A 27,262-nucleotide genomic window follows, 5' to 3' on the forward strand; every position below is an offset into this window, starting at 1 on the left:
TGTCAGCGAGCGACACCGGATTGGGCACCAGAACTGGAGCTGAGCGAGCGGTCAACTAAAGCCTCTCAGTAAACACAGGTTGAACGAGACCGAACACAGAGACCAACAGGGAATACAGAACCAAGGTGATTTACAGAGTTTTTTGATGAACAGATACATTTACTTTTTGCTAAACCGCTATGTAAACTGTATCTGTCTTTAGCTAGTTAGCTCCGTTTGCAGTACTGCTAGCTGTCCTATTAGCTGAGTTAGCCCCAGAATGCCAAGAACCAAACCCCGCAAGAAAACAACCTCGGTCCTGTATTCTCTGTCGTGAAACTGGCCTCTGTCGGTCTCGGAGGCTGTGTCGGTCCCGGTCCGGCCGCAGTGCTGACTCATGAGAGCTAAGCTAACCAGTCTCCACAGAGCACAGAGTCTGCATGATGGGGTGGGGGTGTAACGTACATTCAGGTCATTGGCTACTGTAAACACCAATCAATATCTGCAACAAGTCCCTCCCTGTCTTGTGTTTTTATGCAGTAGCAAATAGCACATTAATGAGAAAATCAAATCAAAAACTTTAAACGTTTTTAAAATCAAATAAAATCTTTAAAATTTTATAAGAACAAAATTAATCAGTTCTTTGTTGTTTGAATGAATCATTAGTCAACATTGTATGCAATTAATAAAGTAGTGTTGTATTTCTCTTTTAAACAAATCAACCAATAACTAAATAGTCGTATAAATGACAATAAATCGTGAATCGTGATCCTGCCTGAAATAAATCGTGATCTAATATTTTTGCCATATTGCCCACCCCTTCTCTAATGGGGCACCAATTTCAAATCTCGCCTAGGGCACCAACACTGTTAGAGCCGGCCCTGGAACACCTGCTTAGCCACTGCACCAATGTAAAACTTACAATTACTATGCAGGTTAGCATTTCTTAAACATCATAATAAGGCTCTACATTAAACTGCATATGAGACCAGAAACAATTCAATTGAATGACATTTTTAAATTACCAGCATGACAGTTTATTTTTCAACATTATACTTTACACTGCAGTATGACGTGGGTTACATTGCAGGGGTTTAAGATTTATTGCATAGGCATGAGCAACATTTCAGACCTGCACATCAAGGCCTATGCAAACACAGACATGTGTTTTAAATTTTAGGTTTGATTAGACGTAACCGAACACTTTCTCATCAGGCTCACTGTTCATCAAACACATACAAACTGTAGAAATGGTGTGAAATGTTAAAGTAAAATAAAATATACTATAATTCAACAAACACTTTAATCTAAGGGAAACTGGAGATCCTGAGAACTCCGGTTTTCTTTTGACACTTGGCACTGTCATGTATTGATTGATTGTAATACAATTTTACAACGCAATAGATTATTAGGATGGTCATCCTTGGCAACATGACCAAGTAAGATCATAAAAAAGTTTTTCCTTTGGTATCAAGTGATGTAGTTATAATACAAGGCTTCAGGTGAAACTGTGTTTTTCCATACCATAAAGAACATTCATCCAGCCATCTGCTGAAGTTTAATTTAGAAGCTTAGCAAAAGTTTAGGTTTCTTGTAAAACAAGACTTGACAAGGTATTCCCAAAGTGTCTTTCCTATTGTCCCGTGGTCTTCTACTGTGAGTTACTGCTATGCTGCTGATCCGGTGAGATATTAATCCTCCTCACATTCAGCTCTGCTGCAAATCCTCTTGCCTTCTGGTAAAAGAAGAGAGAGAGCTCCCTGTCTATTAGGAAGTTGTGGTAAATGGTGGCAAGGCGAGTGCACAGCTGTAGCTGAGACCTCTTGTTGCCCAAATCCATGGCTGCAGCCAAAGCTAGGTGGTAGTAGCCTGCAGCGTCAAATGGATCCTGTAGAGATAACAGAAAAACTTTTAAAAAGTAGAATTTAGTCCCATCATTGTATTTCATACTAATACAGGGGGCACTTCACATGAATATAAATACATTAAAGCTGCAGTAGGGAATTCTTTTAAAAATGACTTCTTGTCATATTTGCTAAAGCTGTATATTCTGAAAGTAGTACACAAGACAGATAATCTTTAAAAAAAACAAAACAAAATCAGGTTCCTATGGCTCCTCCTACTGCTCCAAGTGCCATTTGCAAGAACCCACCGCTGCTGGGTCAAAACAATTAATCAGTGCCAGCAGCAGTCTAACTCAGTGTTGATCACTGTTTGTGCACACATGAACACATCCCGGCTCCACACGGAGCTTCGGGTCATATCGATGAGCAGTAGAAAGGCGTGATAACACAGTTCGGAATAACTTTGAGGGGAGCAGTGGTGTACTAGCCTCTCATCCTATCCTATCCTGTTAGACACTGTTGCAGCGTCCTCTGAAGCCTGGGCCGCAAAGCACTGGAGGGGCATCTTTCAGATGACGAGTCACGGCGAGAGGGACCAGGGTGGCTCTCATCGTGGAGAGTGAGCCCTACATGGGCTGAAGTTTTGAATGTGAGGAACAGGTTTAAGTTGCAGGTTCAGATGGCTGGAAAGCAGTTGTAATCAAAGAGATGGCCTTTGGAATGAATGGTATGAGTCTCCTCATTTAGTTATTCTGCAAAAAATTTTTCATCTACTAGGTCCATATTTGTTCTGTCAGGCAGTTGAATGTGAGGCTGCAGGGGAAGGACCCAAGTGCAGACAGACAGCACTTATAAATTAAAGGCACTTGACTTTGCAGGCAGGTACAGGTTCCTGATTTCAAGGTGAGGGGGCTCAGGTTGCAGGTTCAGGTACAGATGGCTATAAAGCCATATAAAGGGTATAATCAGTAATTCGTGTAATTCAAAAAAAGTTAATATGTTATTTGTTTCAAAATAAAAAACAAAATAATGTTTTTGGTGTCAATCAAAAAACAAATCAATAAAAACTGTTCTTTTTTTTAATCATTATTCCTTTTTGAATAAAAGAAAAGAGAAAAGAAGAGGGTCTGTAAACTTCGATATGTTTATCTTCTAAGAATGGAAGTCACATGGTCTATTCCTTTTTTGAAAGCGTAAGTAACTGCTAAAACATTCAAAATAAAAGTAGCCAATGTACAGTGTAGTTAGCAAGGTAGAGTTTACTAAAACTAAAAAAATCTTTTGTAAAACTAAACTAAAACTGGGTGTAAAAAATAACTCTATTAAAAATAAAAACTAATATAACAATAACTCTGGCTGTTAGGGAGAACAAAACATTTGTAAGACCATCGGTGACCTGTAATTTCAGATTGAGATAAGTGAACTAGTGTTATGTGTAGGATAGAAGTTAGCTAAGTTAGTTAGTGTGGAACCTCAACCAGCAGAGGTCACTTTACCCCCTGCTGAGGCACCAAGAGGTTCTGACTTGTGTTTATATCAAATAGTAGGCTAGCACTGCTACCAAACATGGCTGTAACCAGCTATGAGGTAACCGAGGTCTGGACCTCCGCAAATATTTGTAGACTATAGCATATCAATAAAATAATTCCAATTAAAACCACTGATAACATAATCAACTTAAATGAAGGCTTTAGGACCATGCGGGCGCAGTTGATTACACTGTCGTAACCCTCATTTCAACTTGAAAAACTGTTCCACAATCGCTGTACACACTTGGGGAAACACATAAAGCACATTAAAACCTTGTGCGCAAAATATCTGAGAGCACTGCTGTTTGTGGGCAAAGTTTTAAGCAATATGTTTTGTGACGGGGTCGTGATGGAGCAGAGGATAAGACACATGCCTCTGGTGTGAGAGATCCGGGTTAAATTCCCACAGTGACACATCCACCACTTTGTCACTGAGCAAGACTCTTAACCCATAGTTGCTCTGGAGGCGTGCGACCTCTGACATTACCTCTGTATTGCCAAAAGTTTTGGGTCACCTGCAGTCTCCGCTCTAATTCCTCCCAAAGGTGTTTTATCGGGTAGAGGTCAGGACTCTGTGCAGGGCAGTCAAGTTCCCTCCACACCAAACTTGATCATCCATGTCTTTATGGACCTTGCTTTGTGCACTGGTTCACAGTCATGTTTGAACAAGAAGGGGCCTTCCCCAAACCGTTTCCACAAAGTTGGGACCATGAAATTGTCCAAAATGTCTTGGTATGCTGAAGCATCAACAGTTCATTTCACAGGAACTAAGGGGCCAAGCCCAACCCCTGAAAAACAACCCCACACCATAATCCCCCCTCCACCAAACTTTACACTTGGCACAGTGTAGTCAGACAAGTACCGTTCTCCGCAACCGCCAAACCAGACTCGTCCATCGGATTGCCAGACAGAAAAGTGTGATTCGTCACTCCAGAGAACTCGTCTCCACTGCTCTAGTATCCAGTGGCAGCGTGCTTTACACCTCTGCATCAGACGCTTTGCATTGCACTTGGTGATGTAAGGCTTGGATGCAGCTGCTCGACCATGGACACCCATTCTAGGAAGCTCTCTACGCACTGTTCTTGAGCTAATCTGAAGGCCACACGACGTTTGGAGGTCTGTAGCTATTGACTCTGCAGATAGTTGGCAACTTCTGCACACGCACAAAAAATGGCCTAAATGGCAAAACGTCTGGATCTGGACGACAGGAAAAATATGCGGATTTCCACGCATTCTTTCACACATGCCTAGAGCTCACACAAAGTTTTTGAGACATGGGAATCAACAAAGCCAGATGGAGAAATCACAAAATAAAGCTCGGTCCTCTAATGAAAAAACCCAGATAAGAACTAAAATGCTACACCATCATAGTTTGATGTAGATAATGTTCAACATTTAAATTCAATTAAATGTGAGGGGAATCATTATTAGGTATGATGATATCCCAGGGCTCAGGGTGGGGGATGCATCTGCAGCTTTTGGGTCCAAAGAATTAATGAAGCTTAACACTATTATTGAATCCCTTACCTTCAGGTCATAGAATATGATGTCCCCCAGTGTCTGGTACACCCTGACATAGTACAGTGTTTCCTCATCAAACAGCATAGGTGTTGGACAGAGGGTCAGGGTCTTCAGGTAATAGTGTTCAGCCAGTTCATACTGGTCTAGACAGTGGTACAGAGAGGCCAGACGGTGGTAAGCCACTCGCTCATTCAGATGCTCACCTGTATGTACAACCAAACACGAAGGTAGACACTGTTAATGACATGAATTATAACTGTCAGGATATCTATAAGTTCAGTATGTTAAAAATTAGTGGCAGGGCCTATGGGTGATGATGACTATTCTGGTAATATTCTTTGTGTGGTTCATCAACGGTGATAAATTATCCAAAAGCCCACGAGGTGTGGACAACACGGCACAACACCAGTGAAGCTGGGGCTCCATCTCTTTAGCAAGTGTTCCTCCACTGCCACTGCACACATACGCCTACACATGCGCACTGACGACCCAGGGTTTGGGTTACAATTTTGGATTTATTCACGCACTTTAAAAACCTTTATCTTTTTACATGTTGATTTACAGCATTAAACGTTGAAATGTATATTGTAATAGGCTGTATATTAACTTATTGGGAGAAAACTGGTAGTTCTATGTAAAATCAGACATTGAGCACCCCCATAAAGCTAGGGTGACCAGACATCCCCGTTTTCTGGGGACAGTCCCCGGTCTTGATTATATTCATGAGGGTTATATTTGACCGATTGTAACTCACCTATAACTTTTTTACCTCTTAAAATACCTTTAAATGACCAAAGCAACACATAAAATGCAGGATTCTACTTGCCAGAAAGTGAATGCAGTCTCTACTGATTGAAAGGTAGATTCTGTCTCAAAAATACATGATTTCATTCAGAAGTGTTATATTTGACAGTTTTGTCAATTGTCCCCACTTTATTTCATATATAATAACATTATATTTTTGAATCACATTCTGACCACCACCAAACCACCAAAATGTCCCCGGTTTTCATTTCAGAAATCTGGTCACCTTACATAAAGCCAAAATGGCATGATCCTTGTGAAGCTTTGACTGTGAGATTTACAGTCGAATCAGGCTCCGCCCACTGAAGCATCAAATCTTGACTAGTCGGGGTCAGCCCTAGTTGTAATCTTTTTATATACAGTCTATGCTTGTAATACAGCTTCTGACCAGCAGTGTGCTGAGCTCACTGCTGCTGAGAAGAAATTCCATTTGAGTGAAAAATAAATCATCTCACTTGGTTTGTATTTAGTTCATGTTTTACCTCCCGCAAGTTTGCCCTTTTTAACATTATTCACTTTGAATTTTATGAGTCGCTCAGTGACTGAAATGTCTGTATTAGGGAAGTTGGCAGTTGTGGTATACAAATACTTACAATATATACAGTTGTATTATACAAAGGCAATGGTATGGGTATGTGCAAAACCAGCATTACAGAAAGCTCAAGTCATCTATCTATGATGGAGTGTGGAGGAGGAGGTTGAGTTGAGAAGTCTCACAGCCTGAGGGAAAAAGCTGCTCTGCAGTCTGGTGGTACTGCAGCAGATAATTCTGTTTCGCTTGCCAGACAGCCACAGGGTGAACAGGCTGTGGCTGCGGTGGAACTGTTATTAATAATTCTCAGAAGGTCTTTCTACAGATGAGTATTAGATGTACAATAAACATGTAATCTACAGTATTTCAAGAATTGTATCAAGTGGATGGCACTAATTGAACCATTTCTTGCATAAACAACCATAAATTAAAATCCGAAACTAACAGAAAATTCTAATCTTTGTGTTAGAGATCTTCCGTACCTAAAGTGATACTGATGTCCAGTGCAGTCTGTGCAAACTCCACAGCTTCCCCATACAGCTTGAGACTGAGCATCAATTCAGCCAGCTTATTACATAACCTTAGCCTGGAACAAACACTGCTGCTCTTCACTGCAATGGGCAGAGCACGGTCCTACATGTTGGAATACACAGAGATACACAGGACATTATTATAGGCTTAAAAGATAACTCCAGTTTATCTCAACTTGGGTATTACTTTTTTCTGACTATCATTCTTAACAAGAATAGTAACACTGTTACAGCACACAAGGTAGGGAAATGTACAAAGACAATGGGACCAAAGACACACACACACATATATATATACAGTATGTATGTGTGTATATATATATATATATATACACACATACATACTGTATATATATATATATATATATACATATACACATACATACTGTATATATACAGTATGTATATATATACATACTGTATATATATACATACTGTACATATATATACATACATACTGTATATATATATACATACTGTATATATACATATATATACATACTGTATATATATATATATACACACATACTGTATGTATATATATATATATATATATATATATATATATATATATATATACACACACACACACACACACACACACACACACACACACGTATATACACATTTTATATGCAGTTTATACAGTACTGTGCATAAGGCGGGTATGAAAAAGTGCTGTAAAGTTGATGTTAGATGATAGATTGTTTTAGTGAGAGAATGAACAGAAGAAAAATCTAAATGAAATCAATATTTGGTGGGAACACCCTTTGCCTTCAAAACTGCATCAATTCTTCTAGGTACACTTGCACAAAGTCAGGGACTTTGTAGGCATATCATGATGCGCATGATTAAACAATTATACCAAACAGGTGCTAATGATCACCAATTCAATATGTAAATTGAAACACAATCATTAAGTGAAACAGAAACACCTGTGTGGGAGGAATCCAGCAGGGTGAGGAATAGTCAAACTCAGCTAGGGGAGGCTGCTGAAGACAGTTTACCGTTTAAGTCATACACCAGGGCAAGACTGAGCACAGCAACAAGACACAAGGTAGTTATACTGCATCAGCAAGCTCTCTCCCAGGCAGGCATTTAGGTAAGTAGGTAGGTTTATTGTTAAAGGGCAGCAGGGGTTTCCAGATGTGCTGCCCAAGCTCTTATAGAGAAGCACAAAGAAATGGGCAACGTTGAGGACTGTAGACGCAGAAACTTACTGCAGCAGATGGAAGACAACACATGCTTACCTCCCTTAACAATCGGTAGATATCCAGCAGTGCCATCAGCTCAGAGCTGCAGAAAACAGTGGGACCCTGGTACACCCATCTACTTTCTGGGAAAGTCTGGTCAGAAGTGGCCTGCATGAAAGACTTGCAGCCAAAAAGCCTCCAACATGTAAACACACAACTCAACTATGCACAGAAACACAGAAACTGGAGTGCAGAAAAATGGCAACACGTGCTCTGGACTGATCTGAAAATCTGAAATATTTGGCTGCAGCCGAAGGCATTTGTTTGCTGAAGGGCTGGAGAGCGGTACAAGAATGAGAACAGTGAAGGTTTCTTGCAAATTTGGGGCTGCGTTTCTGCAGATAGAGTTGGGGATTTGGTCAGAATGAGTCTCTTTAATGCTGGAAAGTAGAGGCACACACTCCCGACTCGTGACACTTGGTCAATGCCCTTTGGCGTCGCTTTTTAACACTTTAGCGTTTTTAGACATTTAGAGCTCCGTGGTCAACGCTTAGGAACAACAAATATGTAATGTCCGGTTAGACCTTCGAAATAAAATGCTAGCGTTTCGAAACACCGCCATTTTGAAACGTAACGTTATTAAAGTTGTGAAATGTTGCATCTAATGCTCAAAAATTACATCGCTAGGTTTAGGCAACAAAACTAATTGGTTAAGGTTAGGAAAAGATCATGGTTTGGGTGAAAATAACTAGGTCAGTTAACACGTAAGTTAACTTACCTCACTTGCGTACCTTACATAATTTACATAAGTAGCATAACTTAAATAAAAATATTTAATGTTGACTTTTTGTTTCATACAGGACATGAACTCCAGTTGGGTTGTTGCTCTCCATCCCCCAACCACCTCTTTATCAGTCTTTTCTGTTAAATATGATATACCAACCGTCAAAAGCTGACACTACAGGGCTTCTCCCAACGCTTTAGGGATCCCCACTGCGTTACAAACTGATGCCGAGGGGTCTTGACTATGCGTCCATTTGTGACGAGCTGATGAGTGAGAACGGGTTGGCTATAATGCTGCATTCACATGATACTCAGATGGTCCCATTTCCTGTGTTGGGAAGTCGTTCTTCCAACTTCACTGTGTTCTGTGCTTTAAGTTGGAATGTGGAAGCTTTCTATAACAAAGTAATGTTTTTGTCCCAGCGTTATTACTGCACCTGTACATTTTCTGAAACCACTAAAATATTGCTTACACTGCAAATACTGCTAAAAAATAACTTTAGAACCTAATCAATCTACCTCACTCTACAAGGACAGCAAACTAACCATTATAACGTAATACCATATTATAAATGACACATTATAATACATTATTTCACACCATTATTTTAACATTTCTAACCATCAACCATGTTGTTAACCTTGTTTCTACGTGTATGAAGTCAACGTTCCAACTTCAGTGGGTATTCATGTGAATTTTCCCAGTCAGGAGATAATTTTTTTGATTATTCCGACACCACATGAATGTATAATTATTCATCATGCTGTACCATCAGGGTGGCATCTGATTGGCCTCAGATTTTTTCTTCAACATGACAACGAGTCCAAACACACAGCGAAAGTCATTAAGAACGATCTTCAGCTTAAAGAAGAACCAGGAGTCCTGGAAGTGATGGTGTGGCCCCCACAGAGCCCTGATCTCAACATCATCCAGTCTGTCTGGGATTACATGAAGAGAGAGAAGCAGCTGAGGCTGCCTAAATCCACAGAAGAACTGTGGGGAGTTCTCCAAGATGTTTCGGCCAACCAAACAAGTTCCTTCAAAAACTTTGTGAAAGTGTACCTAGAAGAACTGATGCTGTTTGAAGGCAAAGCGTGGTCACACCAAATACTGATTAGATTTTTCTTCTGTTCACTCACTTTGCATTTTGTTAATTGATACATATATATATAATAATAATATTACCATGTCTTTAGACAGAATGCTTTCAAAAATAGATTTTTAAAAGCATTCTTACTTAACAGCATTTCTTCCACACCTGCCTAAAACATTTGCACAGGTGTAGATATAGTTAAATAGTTTCTACTTTTATGTCATGATCAGGAAAGCAGGAAGTAAATGTAATGAGATATTTTAAAATATTTGTATCATGTATTGTATATAGTTCTAATTATAATATGTTTTCTTTCAAATAAAACATTTTAACACAGGAGCAAAACGTGTGGGCGTATTTGTGCTGTAACATCATTAGTGCAATATCTTTTGAGAATTAGATATTGAGACAGGGCACATAGCGGTTGCAAGTGATGCACAATTCATGGTCTTGTTGACGGCTGCAAGCAATTCTTTGTGCTCAGTGTTTTATTCGGACTGTACCCTGTAAAAGGTGATAGCCTTGTCCCGGTCCCGCCAGCTGTTGAAGAAAATATCTCCTGCAGTCTCCAGAAGCTTCAGGATGAATCCGGTGTCTCCTGTACTCAGAGCGACATCCTGAGATACCTATTGATGACATCAACAAAAATACAGGTTTCCATTGTAAAACTTTTCATTTTTCAAAGGCAGCACAACATAAATTACAAATTTGAAATCCTTAATTCATCTTTACCTACCTACTCTACCTGTACTATATTGGCTCACTTGGTAATTACATCATAATGTTCATCAGTACAGCCACAGAGTCATGTCATATTCACCACTCTACTGGTCCCAGTTAAAAACAAATACTAGGGATGCACTGATGCCGGCACCAGATCTTGGGTCTCTGTCCGATACTGTGCTCATGTACTCATGTACAATTACCCTGAAAGAACTACACCCAATACCACTTTATGGCAGCATGACATTAGCCTAACCTCTTGTCAGCTGGGCAGGTAGTCGGAGGAGAAGCAATGTCAGCAGTTCGGAGATATTTTAAGATACGCAATGATGACAAAAGTAGAGCAGAATGCAAACTATGTTCAGCTAAATTGTCAAGAGGGGTGGAAAATAGCTCCTTTAACACAAGCAATTTGATTAAATATCTAACAAACCAACATGATGCTGAGTCCAAGGAGTTTGGTAATGCTAGCAAACAGCAACAACCAACTTTGCAGCAAATGCTGGAGAAGCGAGAATAAATGACCAGAGACACCCCACATGCGGTAAAAATAACAGAAGCCCAGTTCATTGCTTTTGATGACCAACCGTTGTAGATAATAATAAGATCATCTTCTTAGTGTACTTAAGCCAAAGTATGAGATCCTCAGCCATTACCACATTACAGAAACTGGATTGCCAAAGCTGGATGATTTTATAAAAAAGCCCATCAACAACTTGTTGCACGACATTTCGGTCTTCAGCTTCACCACTGATATTTGGACAAGCAGTGTTAGCCCAATGTCTTTCATCAGTGCAGTGGATTGTTGGAAATATGACTCCCCAGAGAGTCGTTCTACAAGCAAAGCAGTTTAGGGGTTCACACGCTGGCCAAGCAGGAGCATTTGATGATATGCTTCAGACGTGGGGCATTCCGAAAAGTTATGATCACGTTGTGCTCCGGGACAACACCAAAAACATGATCAAGGCTATGAATGATGCTGGACACCGTAGCCTGTGGTGTGCCGCTCACAACCCCCCACTTGCGGTTAACAAGGTTTTTTTTGGCTCAGGGAAATGTTACTGATACGGTCGGACGTAAAATAGTTACATACATTTTCAACATGCTGCCTTTGCCTACTCCCACCTGGAAAATATTCAGATGCAGCTCAACATGCCTATAAGGAGACACTTCTGGAAAAGAATCTGTTCTTGCTCCGTTTCAGGAGTTTACATGAAAAGTGAGCTTCTCTGATGCTTTGGCATCAGATGTAATTCCTGCTGTGACCATTCTTTAGCAACTTTTGACCAAAGAAATAGACAAGGACCATGGAATCAAAACAATAAAGAGAACCTTATCTGCAGCCATCAAGAGATGCTTCACTGACACGGAAAAAAACACTACTGCATTGCAACTGTACTCAATCCAAGGTAAAGTGCGTATGTCTGCTGAGCATGTGAGTGATGTAAATGTTTTACTATTTACCTTATACATAATGACTAGCTTGTCTGTTACCAGCTAAAATGTAATTCTCTCTTATTTAGGTATAAAGATAGTTAAAGTAGTCTTCCAACCACTCAAAGCGCTTTTTTACACTACACCGCATTACCCATTCATACACTGAGCCTAAGTGCTCAAACAGAAACTAACATTCACACACGTTCATACACCGATGGAACAGCCATCAGGGGCAATTTGGGGTTCAGTATCTTGCCCAAGGACTCTTTGACATGCAGCCTGTAGGAGCTGGGTATTGGACCGCTGATCTTCCAATTAGCGGGCAACCCGCTATACCTCATAAGCCGTGTAATAGTACAAATACTGCGTGACACTCATGCCTAATGCTGCATGGCTGCGCTATGGCACTGCAGAGGACAAAGCGAATGGAAGGATTAGAGGGTGTCCATGAGGGACCATTAAGATGACTGGCTAATACGTCAATGTAGATTCCCGAGAGCCGGTGTTCTGTCGATTTATGCTACCTATGATGAGATAGGAGATGTGCTACTTAGCAGTTCTGCACATGCGTATGACCCACAAGCGTGGTTTGTTTCCACGCCCTTAAATCTGTGCAACCTTGCTGTTGGGAATGCCGTCGAGAAAGTGGCTGATCGTCAGTAACATTAAAAAAAAAATAAAATCATTATTAGTCTATCAGAATACGCTACATTCTCAATCATTATTACATGGGGTGCCTTTTGTATTGGTGAACCCCTAACAAACACTGTTTTCATTCACTAATTATTTGCAGTTGCAAAGCCTAACTATGGATAGCAAGTGGAAGCAACAGAAAATATTAGTGAATGAAAACAGTATTTGTGTTAAAAAGAGAAGATGAGAGCAGCAGAATGGTGAGCAGTGGCAGCTGCTGATTTTTTAGCTGGGCGGGGCTACAGGCACTGAGTGTTGAAAGTCTCTCTCTCCATCTCTCTCTCCCTGTCCGTGTGCCTGATTACAGGAGTGGGATCCGGTGTGTGGATGTCGGGTGGGAAGCTGCTGGTCATCTCCAATCAAATGCTTTTAATACCGGGCTTCAACTTGTGAATTGGCGCTATATAAATAAAATTGAATTAAACTCAAATCAAAACTCAGCTACTTCCTGTCTGGACCTGACTCTGTCCCACAACAGGGATCCTAGAAATGGCTAATATTAGATGTATACTTCATTTCTTAAGAGTGGAATAGAGTGACTAATTCACTGTTTCTCTGATGATAATCCATTTTAAGTGTGAGAAATACAAACAGGGACAGCCTCCCTTGTGTCGACTCTTGTTAGGCGCCGATCTCACATGTATCCCATTGTTTTATTGGTTTTAGGGTGTCTTCTGTGCCCCTTTTACAGCAATGGGCTTGCATTAGATGGAGGAAGGATCTGGATTAAGAATTTACAATTCACAATACAATACAATCAAAAATGTAATATACGTGAAATAGAGAGCTTAAGTCACTTGTTTCCGCTTCCAGCCCAGGGAACCTTATTTTGGAAAAAATATATACGGTAGTCTGTGGCGAGACAACTTATTTTTTGATCCTGTTTGAACAGTGATGTTTGTCAATTTAAAAGATAATTTTGTCCGGCAAGAAAGTTGCAGTTTGTCGTAAAACAGTAAATTTATATTTAGTTTTGTTCAGTAAACTACATCTCTCATCTTTTGTTACAATACACAATGCTAGCTAACGTTCATTGCTTGGTTGCTGCTAGTTAGATAACTTGAACCACGCAGAAATATATCTCACCTGATGTGTTTAATCCAACGAATCTCTTTCATCACGTCATCTACACATGTAAGTTCTTTGACGTTAGCTTCAGTAACGTCAGCTTCAGCCATTGAGAGAAAAAGTTACGACGTCACATACACGACTTTTGGGTTTGTGGTCTTTGTAATTATGTATTTTCACAGTCTTATACTTCAACAGTTTTACATCAAACTGTGACTTTCTTGATTTTTAAATGTATATTTTAAATTGACCATCATCATATGTGTAATTCAGCGCACAATTCAGACGGGATCAAAAAATATGTCTCTAGCCATTGACCATTGTACATATTTTTTCCCCACTTAAGGTCCCATGGTGGTCCACCAGAAGGGGAGGGACTTCGGCTCTCTATAGTTGAGATGTCTACACAGCTGCTCACAGACCTGAACGTAAAGGTCCACCAGTTCAGTCTGGTTTAGCAGGTGGTAGATCTTCCCAGCCTGCAGCCAGCCATATGCCTCCTTGTCCCTGCAGCCCAGGTCAATGTAAATACCCAAACTGCTCTTGGTGTAGTCGAGAGCTGCCCGGTATGCCCTGAAAACATTCATAGATTTAGATTGGCCTATTTGCTCCAAACATTAAATTCAAACTATATGTCAATATACAACCATGCTGTAAAATGACATAAAAATTATGAAGGTACCATGGATCATCAACACCGTCAAATTAGCAACTGACCTGATTGAGTTTTATTTAAATTGTTGCATTTTTATTTCTGTTCACACACAGACCTTTCTGTCCTCAGATTGAGGTAGAGCTGGCTGATGGCTTCCAGTGCGTCTCCCTCCTGTCCTCTATCTCCTGTGCGTCTCAGCAGCTGGACCTGGTGTTGGTTGTAGATGATACACTGGGCCTGGTCTGGACTCTCACACCCATACAGATGGCACAGGTGTCTGGTTGCAGCAAGCTCGCCTGGCAATGAGTAACAGTCCAGTTCAGTTCATTGAAAAGAGCAAAAGTAAATAGACCTTAGCACACACTACAAATCAGAACAAACAATATGTGACTTCCTTACTTACAGTCTAACAGGTTGCTTTTTATAGCTTCCAGCAGTGCCCATTCGTAGCATCCTTTCCCATAGTCCAGCTGGTGCTGCTTCACATAGTGCTGTCCTAACTCCAGCAGCACTGTGATGAAGTTCGCCTCATGACCTTCTTTATCTAGCTCAGAGAAGAGCTGCACAGCCTCAGTCAGGTGTCTCTGTGCTAGACCTGCAGCTCCAGCCTTCAGACACAACAGCCCTTCATGAGGATGAAAAAGCACAGAGTCGTCTCACAGAGCTGAAGCCCATCAAATGAATCATCTGTTAAGAAGCATATACTATCTTACCTTGGTTAGCCTGAGCTACAGCCCAATTTGGCATGTCCTCATACTCTTGGCAGATGTTGACAGCAGCCTGGTAGCTCTCTGCTGCCCTCCGGAGGTCACCTATGCATCGAAGCGCCACACCACGCATGTTGAGGACCACACCTTTGGGTTACATTAACACATTTACTTTTACATTACATGTGTTCACACATCACTCTGCATATTGTTTTCAATCAATCACATGTTTAACATCAGTTTTTTCTGATCTAGTCTGCATTAGTAAAACGCAGCACATAATAACACTAAAATATTAGTTAAAATAATCCCAGGGGCCCAAATAATTATACTTTTTAAAAACACATTAAGCCATAGAAACCCACAGACCTTCCTGAGGGGTAGTACAGTGTTCTGGCATGGCAGCCAGGACCAAGTCCAAGATATCCAAAGCAACATCTGGCTGATTGTTGTCAATGTGAAGCCATGCCAGCCAGATTAGGGCACTGTTTCTTTCTGAAACAGAGATGGGGAGTTGCTGGGAAGGTGGATTGTTGTTGATGAGAGTATGCAAATGGTAAATAGCTTGTCCAACCATTCTGTGCTTGTAACAGAGCTGGCAAAGACAAATAGTAAGCTGATGGTTTAAAACATGGTATTGGTCACTTCCTGCTTTTTTGACTTTGGTAAAAGAGAGGGCTTGGTGTAGATATGGAGCCACTTGAGGTGGGATGGAAGCTTCCTGTTCTGTGATCCCATACAGCCTGTTGATATTGTCCCAAATTAGAACCATGCAGCTGAGGCAGTCAGTCAGTGTAGCAGAGGGCTGCAGAGAAGCTCTCCTGGCTGAACTGACACTGAGGTGAGGAAGTTGGAGTTTGCTGTAGAGCCTTCCTAAGACCAGGTATCCATGACTGGGAGAGAGGCCAAATGTTCTTTGAGTTTCAACACAAAGAACAAGTAGTCTCTCAAGATAAGGAACAGCTTGAACCCTTTCAGCACGGGTCCAGTGGTGCTTCGCCATGAGGTGACAAGCATGAGCCTCTGCCATTTTGTTGTGAGAGAGAACAGCTTTCTTGAGGATGTATTTAAGAGCAGAGTTGTCCTCTAAGCCTTTCAGGCAGTCTGGAATTCCTAGTAGCAAGGCAACAAGTCGCTCGGTCAGAGCAGAGAAGCTTTCAGTATTTTTTTGCAAAAGATATATGGCAGCCAGGTTGGAATAAATGCTGGCCAACAGCCTGAGGTCCGTAAAGGCTTCTCGTGGTACACTGAGGGCTTCCTCAAAGTAAACCCGGGCCTGGCTGAACTTTGACCTCCCAGCACACAGCTTTCCCAAAAGAAAGCACAAACGAGTCTGTGACCAAAGGAGTCGCTTCTTCCTGGCTGTTTCCCTAGCAACACCCAGGAAAGCAATCAGTTCATCATCGTCAGAGTGACCAGTGAAGGTAGAGGAGGTGAGGCGTTCAGAACTCAGTCCGTACAGGACGCCAAACTCTTCTTTGTAGTCCTGTCCCTCCAAAAAACAGAAGAGGGGAATGAATTCCTCAGTGTTGTTGTTATGTTCAACAACTTTGTGAACAGTGAAACAAGGAGGGCTTGGGTTTTTTGCTTCCCTATCCTGGACCGAGTCCTCTAGAGTCCTGCTCATGGTGACAGTGGGATTTGCAGACAAGTCTTTTCCTTGATCAAGAATCCTCTGAATATTTCTCTTCAGGTCAGTGTGCTGAGTATCAGCTTTGCATAAAGAGCATACTGCAAAAGAATAATAGGAGGAAATTATGTTGAAATAAAGTGGAGACAAGATACAAAGACAAAATAAAAGAGACATTTAGGTGGCAACACTTACGTGATGTTTTTTTTCCAGCATCTTGGTAACTGATCATATCTGAGATTGAACAACAAAAAGTACAAGAAAGAGAATGAGAAAATGCTCTAAAACCTTGATACTCATTAAAGCTCATGAATAATTCAAGCAACACACCTTAATTTGATTAATCAGGAAAAGACCAGCGCATTACAAAGCTTACTCTTGCTTTCCTCTTCCTTTTGGTGATCCCTTGACTTTACCTCTAGCACCACCATAATGCTGACATTTTTATCTTGACAACTCTTGGATAGATTGCCATAAAATTTGGTACATACATTTACACGTCCCCCGCAAGATGAACTGTTTAGCTAAGCTGTTTTCTATCTTTTCATGCAGTGCTATCATCACTTTGGTTTATAACCAAATACATGCAAAATTATTGACATTCTCATCAGTCTCAGCTGTACTTTGAGTTTAGTGCTAATTAGGAAATGTTAGCATGCTAGCACACTAGCTGAGATAGTGAACATGGTGAACATTATACCAGCTTAGCACCAGCATTTTAGCATTGTCACTGTGAGCATGTTACCATGTTAACATTAGCATTTAGCTCAAAGCACCACCAAGTACTGCCTTCCATAGCCTCAGCTTGACTATTATTGTATATAGTTACTATGATATATATATATATATATTTATTTTTTAAATATAAAATTGGATGTTGATTTATTAAGCAGCTTCAGAGTATATTAAAAATGTTCCATACTCCCAAACCTGTAATTGTAATAGAAACTATAATAATATCCGTACTCTGTGCAACCTGTGAGTCATTCTGCAGCCTTCCTGTCTTACCCAGTTTATAATTATGACCAATATCATTTTTAGATTTCTTCTTCAATAAGGCAACTGTTTCCTCTATGGCTTTGTCCTCTTGCAGACTGAAGAATGTCCCTTCCTCTCCATCCAAAAAAATATCTGCTGAGCTGAAAGAGTGACAGAGAATTCCATATACTATCATATACTATCTTGTAAAATAAGTGAATGTGTGTTTTGCTAAAATTATTAACACAGTAATAATGGTGCTACAGTGATACACTCACTCGTAAATGTCAGTGGATGGTTCCACCAGGCTTATCTTGACCAGGCCCACTTCACCTGTCGCCTCCTTCCTCCCTGTGAACCAATGAAAACAAGACACAAGAAGTCCCACAATGATGATGCGATCACCCGCTGCCATCCTCAGCTCATCTGGGCCCTCAGAATCATACTCCACTGTGGCCAGACAGGTTCCTCTGGCTGAAGGAGAAGGATATAATGAGACTAGATGTCCAACAACTTTCAGTAAGATATTTTACTGTTCTTTATATACGTTGACCATAAAATATCATTTCTGTCTCTTATGCAACCCACATACTTTCATTTTCAATATGGTTGTCAGCAGATACTTTTAAATTTCATCTTTCAAGTTAGAGCACCGCCATTTTAACTTTTCACTTTTCCACGATCATATTTCCTTTTTTAGTTTGTTGTATTCATTAGACCATGATTATTCCTAGTAACAGATTACAACATAGTTGGTGTGTTTCTTTACACATAAACTCCATATAGCATTTCTTTCACAATTATGTAATTGTGGACTATTATTTATAGTTAATAGTAATAGTTTCATTTGAAGATTAACTAAGTTGAAGTGCTTAAATATAAGCCTTCAAGTAAACTTGAAGTGAATGTGCTGAAATGATAAGCTGAACTTCCAGAACTGAAAAGTAAAAGAAATATGTCTGTTGAAATGTTAGCTGATTGTGTGCCGTGAAGTTGTGCAACTGAATAGAGCTGAATAACTTATTCTTTTTGTCAAGTGTCATTTACAGTTTACAGTGTATGCATTAAAAGAAGTTGAGATGTAAGTTGGATCGTAATTACTGAAAGCAGATAAACTCCATTGAAGAATATGAATAAGAAATGAAAGCAGTGAAACTGCCAGTTGGTGTGTTAATACTGACAGTTTAGTTGTCATTAATAGAGTAAAAGATTAAAGCGGCTGAAAAGTTATTTAATATCTAACCTCTGAAAGCACTTGAATTGTCAGTTGTGGAGTAAGTGGTAGAAAAGGCTGCATTTTCTGAAGAATATGTGTGCTCACTTCTGAAGATTCACAGTTGACACTTAAAGTTGAAATGTTGATGAAATTAAGCAGTTAAAATAGTGGTGCTAAAATGAGTAGAAAATATTATGTGTATGTGTGGATTTAGTTCAGTTTAAAAAACAAGTCCTCGATATAAAATACCCATATTTTCTCTCATTTTTGTTGAATTTTTATGAAAGGATTTCTGGGTGAATCTATCTTAAATAAATTTTTGTGCACTTACCAAACTGCAGAGGGAAGTTACAGGCAGGTTTCCCATTACCAACAAAAATGTTCTCTGCACTGGATTTGAGAAACCATCTGTGGACACATGGAGTCATGCATTACATCTGAGACACTCTACTGTGTGGGCACAGAACAGTGAGACCGGTCACAGGTCTCAGCAAGTTCACATGACCCTGTGTGTGGATGTGACTTACTGATGAAAAGGGATGACTGGCTCAAGAGCAGGTTTGGGTGCAGTGCCTCTGGCTCCATCAGCCAGGCAGAGGACGGTCCACCCTGAGCCCAGAAAGGGAGGCTCAAACTGGGCTATGTCTCCCTGCTCCAGGTACAGGTCACCTCCAGATGTGAAGCTGTCAAACATCTGGTTGGTACTGCAACTAGCAAACAATGAACCTGAGGACACATAGAGAGAGTAAGAGTTTATTTCAGCCAGTGGTGTTAAGAGAAGATATATGCTTAGTAAAAAACCATAGTCCTAGCTGCTGTTATGAGCGAGGAGTATGGTCGGGAGTCGGGAGAGATTCCTTTATGTGTGGAGGTGGTAGTGAAAGTAATGTGACAGTGACAGTAACACAACGAGTAACGTAACTAGTTACTTTTATCACCCTGTAACAAGTAAAGTAATATTATTACTTTTTTAAGGAATAATTTTTTTACTGGTGATTTTAACATCCATGTTGACAACCCTCAGGACAGAGGGACTAAATAACTGTGTTGTGTTCTTGATAACTATGGACTGATTCAGCATGTGACGGAGCCCACACACAAAAAGGGGCAACTCTGGAATTATTCATCACCAAGGCTCTGAACATTTTCAAGGTTTTGGTGATGTTGCCCTCTCTGATCATCCCTGTAAATTCAGCAGTAAAAACCTAACTTTGTACTTTTTCTCCATGAGGTTGTATATTATATATATTTCATTTCTAAATCCAACAACAAAAAGGCTATGAAACCTGTCTATATATAGTCCTCTTTTTATATTTATATAATAGAGACACCCCCTGGCAATATTTTTGTGAGTGTCTTCTTACATATTTGTATACTGTTCTGTATACTTCTTTATGTCCCATGTACACTTTATTCCTGTTTTTGCAATCAAGATTTAAGGAGGAAAACAAAATTCTTATTATTTCGACACCACATAAATGCAGTCACTGCTCCCCCCTCCCTTTCCAAGCATGGAGGAGAAGCTACAGTGGCCGACACCCTCTGTGAACTTAAATATTTGTCCAAATTTCACTTCTCTTCTTACTTCTAATAAACCAGACGACTGCTACTACTTCTGCTTGTTTTTCGTACGTATTCAGTGTAGTGACAAAACACGCTCTGGAGAGTAGTTTGATCTTTATTGTCATTGCATGCGTTCATGCAATAAAATTCTGTTGGAGCAATCTCATCTCTAATTAGCAGCTTATAGTAACAAATAAAGAGAGAGCTCTGGGTCGGTATGCGTGCAGCCGTCAAGATTGAAAAAATGTTTATGACTGCATGGCCTTAAATATTCTACAAATTGTCAATATGTCTCTTCTCTCAAGTTTCTTTACACAGGCCCTGAAAACTGCAGTCATCAAGCCACTCTTAAAAAATCATATCACTAGTGAGCAATTATATGCCCATATCAAACATCCCATTTTGAATAAAATCATTGAAAAAGCTTTTTTCAACAGCTGAACAACTTCTTGGAACTAAACAACTGTTTGGTGTCCTTCGGTCAGGATTTCAACCACACCACAGCACTGAGACAGCTCGTGTTAAGGTCTTCAATGACATCAATTTAAACACAGTCAGTCTTGGTTTATTGGATCTCAGTGCTCCACTCGACACGGTCCACCACAACACATTACTAGGTTCTCCAGGTAGTCTAGTGGGACTTTCTGGCAGAGTGCTAAACTGATATGAATCCTACTTAAAGAACAGGGACTATATATCTGGTTAATGACAAAAAATGACTTGTGGAGTTCCCCAAAGCTCCATTCTGGGGCCTCTTCTGTGTAACATCTACATGCTTCCACTGGCTCAGATTTTTACCATAATTATGCAGATGACACACAGATTTACATAACCATGTCACCAGGGGACAATAATCCCATTTAAGATTATATAGGTGCATTGAACAAATCAACATTTGGTTTGATGTGCCAGAATTTTCTTCAATTAAACAAAAGTCATTGTTTTTGGAGCCAAGGAAGAACAATTAAATGTCCGTGTTCAGTTTTAATACTCAAAGTTAAAAAGAAGGATCCTGGTTGAAGATTATTTAGCCAAATACTGGAAGTAATGTTTTCCACTTTCTCCGCCTTTTATCAGCAACCGCTCAAGGCTATAAATGCTGTAGCTACATTAGCACTTAAGGACGAGTGCACCTCCATGTGTGCAGTAAGGCAGCACAAGCCAGAGCAGCTCTAAAGACTGAATTCCATCACCTACCTTCCTGCATGAGGATGCCTTTGTAGATACGGTTAAGAGTATCCTCCTGAATAGAAACCTCAATAGCGATGTTCTCCTCCAAAGAACTGAGCCAAAACTTCTGGTCTAACAATAGATTCTCCATACATTGACCCAGGAAACCTGGAGGAGGGAAGGTGAGGACAAAGGTAGTGATGAATGAATCCAACTGTATCCTGAACTGGATCTACTGGCATCATTTTTACTAGCTGCAACGATAGCAGTAGTAGCACTAGCAGTAACAAAGTAACAGTTTTGTGCTATTGTTCTATTCAGTACATCATAGCACAGAAAAGTCAGTTCTGAAGCTTAATAGCTTTAAAATATACCTTCCTAATAAATAAGGTTAAGTCGCAGTTACTTACCACTTGAGAGCATTTCAAACCTACCTATTGTGTAATATGTGGTGAACTTCCATAGCTCCTCAAATGTTTTGAACGTCACAAAAAGAATGTTTTCTTCACTGTCGATGGAGATGAGATGAGTCGACAGCTCCTACAGACAGAGAAAAGGAAAAGGTTTAATAACTTCTATATTGTTTTTTTCTTGTGTGCAGGTAAAGCTTTTTAAAGAAATATTTCTTTATTTTATATTTATAATAAAGTCATTTTTTGTTTCAAGCTTCACCAACCAGTTGCTAATTATGTTTAAAATATTTTGCAATAACTGGTCCTTAAGATGTTCTTTGCACTAATGGCTGTAGTGCCAACACTATACAATGAACCAACATTACTGAACAATTATTTCCTGAGATGAGTCACACATGGAAGGTTTTCATTTAGCCATATTATTGAAACAATTTTAAATATGAGTTTGGAACATGCTGAGCAGACAGTGCGGCTGCATGATGGGAAAGTAGATTATGCTGCAGGTATTACAATACCTGGCCCAATTCTGCCTCCCTTGGATTTAATACATTGAACCCTATGAGATACTGCTTCACAGACACCTCTTATCTAAAGGCAAGTGCTAATGTCACCTAGAAGTCCTTCACTACTAGGAGAAGAAGTATTTGATCTTCTCAATGGGATGATGGTGTCGCTCTGAGGTTTCCAGACAGTAAAACTATTTCAGGAAGTTGCAGGACTTTGCTCACCAGTCTTGCTAGTGGTACCACCGGGGCTAGTTAGCCCTGAATCCGAGGGGGAGAAGGAGGCAGACGTTTCCACGCTCTCACCATGTCGCCCCTTCAGGTGAGTTAGTTTTTAGGTTAGTCGTGCAAAAAGCATGCAGTGTAAATTATACACTGCATATTTTGCAAATTGCATGCTTTTTGTCTCTCTTGAAAAATCCAGTTTCTCCAAACACTTTGTTGATTTGTAGGAATTGGGAGGAATGTGTAGCTCTTCCTCCTCCATGTTATTCTAAAGTGACACGCCTCTGCAGCAGTGGAGAGAAACACTTCAGGAGGAATCAGTCTAAATGTTATGTAACTAATTCGATACCAAATGATTGGTCACGTTTCGAAACAATAAAGGCATAGGTATTCTACTAATGATGGTATATAAAGAAATTGGATTTTTCTGCTGCAAAGATGTGAGAATTGAGTTCATCTCAAATTGTAACTGGTACACACTTTTTTAATTGGGCCAATTGCATCTTGAACTTTGATGCCAGTGCACCAATGTACCTTTGCTTTCTTGCCAGAATTTACCATGAGAGCATGGTTTTTCAGACGGTTCTCTGAACATTTTCTGATGTAAAAACTTACATTTATAATCCACGATGACACAAATCAAAGTCGACGACAACCACTGTTCTCTGGAGGATGACACTTGTAACTTGTAACTACTAAAGGGATATATTTTACATTTACATCAACGCAAAACTTAAAGCAGCACAACTTAAAATTTGACAGAAAGACAGACATCTTTACATGCTGATTCATTCACAATTTATGGAGGAAGTTGACATTTTACAACTTTAAATTCCAGGAGCTAAATATAGGCATGGCAGCCAGGTGTGTGTGTGTGTGTGTGTGTGTGTGTGTGTGTGTCATGAGCTGTACCATGAATAGAGCAGTGACCTCGGTGCTGTCAGCTTGCAGAATGCGCAGTTTTCCTCTCAGCATTTCCTGTGACTCCTCATCTGCAGGAAGACGCTCAGGACCCCTGACCACATCCAACCGCATGGGCAGAGCTGAACACAGAACACACCATATCAGTTTATCTTTACAACGTAAAATGCCCCGCTCATGATATAACATGGCCACAGTTCTTTGATAACCACTTTTATTCAAAGCATTTAAAAAGGTTTTGTTAGGTGTCTCTTAAAAAAAATGAATACTGGCCAAAATATCTATATCAAACTTTTTAATACTTTTTCAAAATCTTTTTTAATTGAGCACTTGCATTTCACATTAACAATTTTTCATAGTTTTATAACTGTGGTTTTAGCACTGGAGTCATGGCCCCATCCTCAAAGGCAGGTAGATGAGACTTTCTTGTTACTGTTTACTAATTTGCAGTTTCTGCTGCTATGATAAAAACACTTAACTGATGTAACAAAACAAGATGCACAATCCAGTCTAACAATAAAGGTTCCTATTAATATAATTGTTTTTCAGGAAAAGGTTCCATTTGTAGAACCACAGTCCTTGCTGCTGTTACGAGCTTTAACTTGCAGAGAGAAACAAGTTTTTCCTTCATCCTCTTACACACTAATTTTAGATTTTCAGGAAGTTTCAGGACAGAAAGCACAAAGCAACATGTTTAAATAAAGAAGGAATAGTAAGATATTAACATTATTAAATGATGAAAGATCTAAAGCATTTTAAAATTCACAATATTAACATTTCTGACTAACAACTTATATTATTTGATAAGTGAAATTAGAATGCTTAGATGGATGTTAACAATAACACCAAACCACACACACCCTTAAAATACAAACTAAGCAAAACTCATTTTGAGTCAATGATGATGCCCATATCATCATTGATATGGGCATCATCATTTTCATATTAAAAAAACAAATAAGTGACTCAATAAGTGACTTTAGAGGAACTCACAGCTTCAAGGTATAAACTACTACAAATTCTCTCACATGACTTTTCACTGAGGTCACAATTTAACAGGTCACATGTACCTTGTGCAGTACTACTAAAAGCAATGTTTCCTCACAAACATAACAAATATCCAAATCTAATGAAATGCAGCCAACCCTTCACTGCCCGCATGAGATTTCTGTCCAGATGGATTAGCCATTAACTTTCCCTCTCCTTTCACCTCTGGGTTAACATAACACATTCTGTACACAAAAAAACTGCAACTGAGCAATTCTGTGAAGCTGTACTTGACCACAGTGGTGCTTGGAGCTACATGCTAACGTCAGCATGTCTTTCTGCTGATTTTTAGCAGGTATAATGTTTACCATCTTACTTTAGTGTGTCAGCATTTTAACATGGACCGAAAAGGTGAAGAGCCCAACCAACGTTGACGGCAGCAGCAAAAAGAAGAAATTTCTCAGCCGCACCACTGTTCTCAGGGTACCTGTTGGGAAGTTGTCCTCACATGTTGACAGAGTTCCCATCAGACTTGCAGCATCTCTGGAGAAACCGTGAACTGTTAAAATATGAAGGAGCAGTGAAGTCACACACTTAACCACATAAGCCTTTTGTACATTTGACATTTCAAGTGGCTCACTTTTATTTTAAGAACTATCACAGAATACTAACTGATATTGAAAGACAAATGTGTCTTCAACTGTAAGACATAAGCCTTGAAGCCCCGAAACAGAACCAACTGTCCCCCTTTCCTCAATCCAGCATCAAATAAATGTCTTTCCAAAACAGGACAGTAACAGAAAGGCAATCAACACATTATGAACTGCAAATACAGTTTACAGTAAAATGCTTTCAACCTGAAAACAGACCAAAGCACTTTTCTTGACATTGTAAAGTCGCCTCCATCATTACCACCACTGAACCCCCACGGCCCCAGTGCTGGTTGTGTTGAGCATCCAGGTGTGACTGTCACTATTAAACTAAACCCTGTATTTTTTACCTTAACATTTCACTAATTTACTAATAATGTAATTTAGGTATTACAAAAATATTTTCATTTGTTTTAAAACAGGAAGGGGTCTTTAAGATATTTTGAATGGATTCTCGGCCAGACATAAAAAGAACCCTTAAAATGTAGCATAACACATGAAAGCCACCCTTTGATTGATTCTTTAAATTAAGGATGTTAAATGAGATCAGAGAGGATAAGCTAATGTTTAGTATTTTTTCATTACCAAACATGACCCTCGATTATTTTTTGCGGAAGGACAAAATGCAATTCACTTGAGAAAATGAACTAGGTAATTCTCTCGAGATTAGCCTATATCTCGATACAGGAGAAAACTTGCTGTTTTTCCCGAATAAGGAGATTCCTCAACATCTCAGGAGAAGCTCTCATTCAGAGATGTCCTGTCCCGCCTGCTATTTAATCCAGTTTTCTATAAAAACTAAATAGATCATACAGAGACACATGTCAGAAAGTTCTTTTGAGATGTAGTAATGCATTAGGCCTATGACTTTAATAATTAGGTACTTTACAACATGTTCCATCGCTCTGACTCTGAAGTTCTATTGTACAACTATTATACTATTAATACAGATACCCAGTCTCCTATGTCGGTGTGATTTCTCAGCCACCTCCCGGTGCTGCTGGCCGTCTGTACAGATCTTCCTTCGACCCCCGCGGCTGCCAGTGTCCCGGTCCGACCTGGCTGACATGTCCAATACAACCACACAGTCTAGTCAGTCCACACGTGTCTCTACAAAACCTCTGCCAGGACAGGATAAATGAGTGTCAAGCTGATTCAACCTGATGCTGAGCTGACCACAGCACCTAACCGTCCTGGTGTTTCTTTTCAAAATAAATGTCTCATTGACCTCACCTGACCCAGTTTAACTGCCTAATAGATATATCCAAATCAAAGCACATAGAGAGTGAGGTCAAAATTAAAAGAAACGTTCTTGTCTTTGGCCGAAGATATAAAATTATTATTATTAGCTATTTGAATAAATAGGCTTATATTTGTTTTATGTAGGCTACGGTAGGCTACATTAACAATAATCTGCAAAACATTATGACTCAAATAAGTATAATAATAAGTCAGTATTTTCCCACCAGAATTTTATCAGTATCAGAATTTTTGTTGTGTAATCAATATTTAGACTTTCCTTTTAAGAAGTAAAACTTTGGGAGAAGCTGGTATTTTTGCCTTTATCATTTCAACTGTGGTTATTTTAATTTCCTTTATTTATTCATTTTTTTGGTTGTTTTGGTATTTTTTGCAAATCAGTACCTAAAACTCCCATGACCTTGAGTGCAACACCTGTTACAACACCTGTCTGGTAACAGTAGTGAAGGGTGTGCCGTGGGCTAGAAAATGCACTACAACAGTTATACAGCACTCTTATTTTGAAGTTACATTCGCTACATTTCCTATGTATTTGCAGTCCACTTAACTCAAACTCTTTAATGACATGTCTGCTGCACTGATAGGCCTAAACCCTTATCATAAGGATTCTGTTTATGATTTTACTTATTTGATTTATATTCATGCTGCAGGTTG

The 27,262-nt window shown here is 39.7% G+C and overlaps 1 protein-coding gene across 3 annotated transcripts; it reads right to left on the bottom strand.

Annotated features, from left to right (window-relative positions):
- Positions 1–987: 987 nt before the first annotated feature.
- On the bottom strand, positions 988–26,471 carry LOC119912066 (SH3 domain and tetratricopeptide repeat-containing protein 1). 3 transcript variants are annotated; one of them, XM_038731038.1, is made up of 19 exons: positions 26,303–26,470; positions 25,186–25,257; positions 23,703–23,833; positions 22,084–22,189; positions 21,677–21,817; positions 19,444–19,642; positions 19,248–19,324; positions 17,979–18,174; positions 17,731–17,861; positions 16,918–16,956; positions 15,462–16,823; positions 15,099–15,239; positions 14,789–15,010; positions 14,501–14,681; positions 14,153–14,303; positions 10,313–10,435; positions 6,692–6,842; positions 4,880–5,076; positions 988–1,867 (listed from the first exon to the last, which is right to left on the bottom strand). In XM_038731038.1, exons 1-19 carry the CDS (start codon positions 26,415–26,417, stop codon positions 1,631–1,633), a joined length of 3,972 nt encoding a protein of 1,323 aa, XP_038586966.1. In that variant the 5' UTR covers positions 26,418–26,470; the 3' UTR covers positions 988–1,630. The 3 variants fall into 3 exon arrangements, 2 of the variants coding, with proteins under 2 accessions (XP_038586966.1, XP_038586967.1); XM_038731039.1 differs by lacking the exons at positions 23,703–23,833; positions 25,186–25,257; positions 26,303–26,470 and adding an exon at positions 22,791–23,662; XR_005446065.1 differs by lacking the exons at positions 988–1,867; positions 4,880–5,076 and having other exon boundaries at positions 6,707–6,842; positions 7,990–10,435; positions 26,303–26,471.
- Between the last annotated feature and the right edge of the window lie 791 nt (positions 26,472–27,262).

This window comes from Micropterus salmoides, unplaced genomic scaffold, assembly GCF_014851395.1.
Source record: "Micropterus salmoides isolate LMB-PRFRI ecotype aquatic unplaced genomic scaffold, ASM1485139v1 Ms_hic_scaffold_2, whole genome shotgun sequence".
In the NCBI taxonomy this organism is placed as follows: Eukaryota; Metazoa; Chordata; class Actinopteri; order Centrarchiformes; family Centrarchidae; genus Micropterus; species Micropterus salmoides.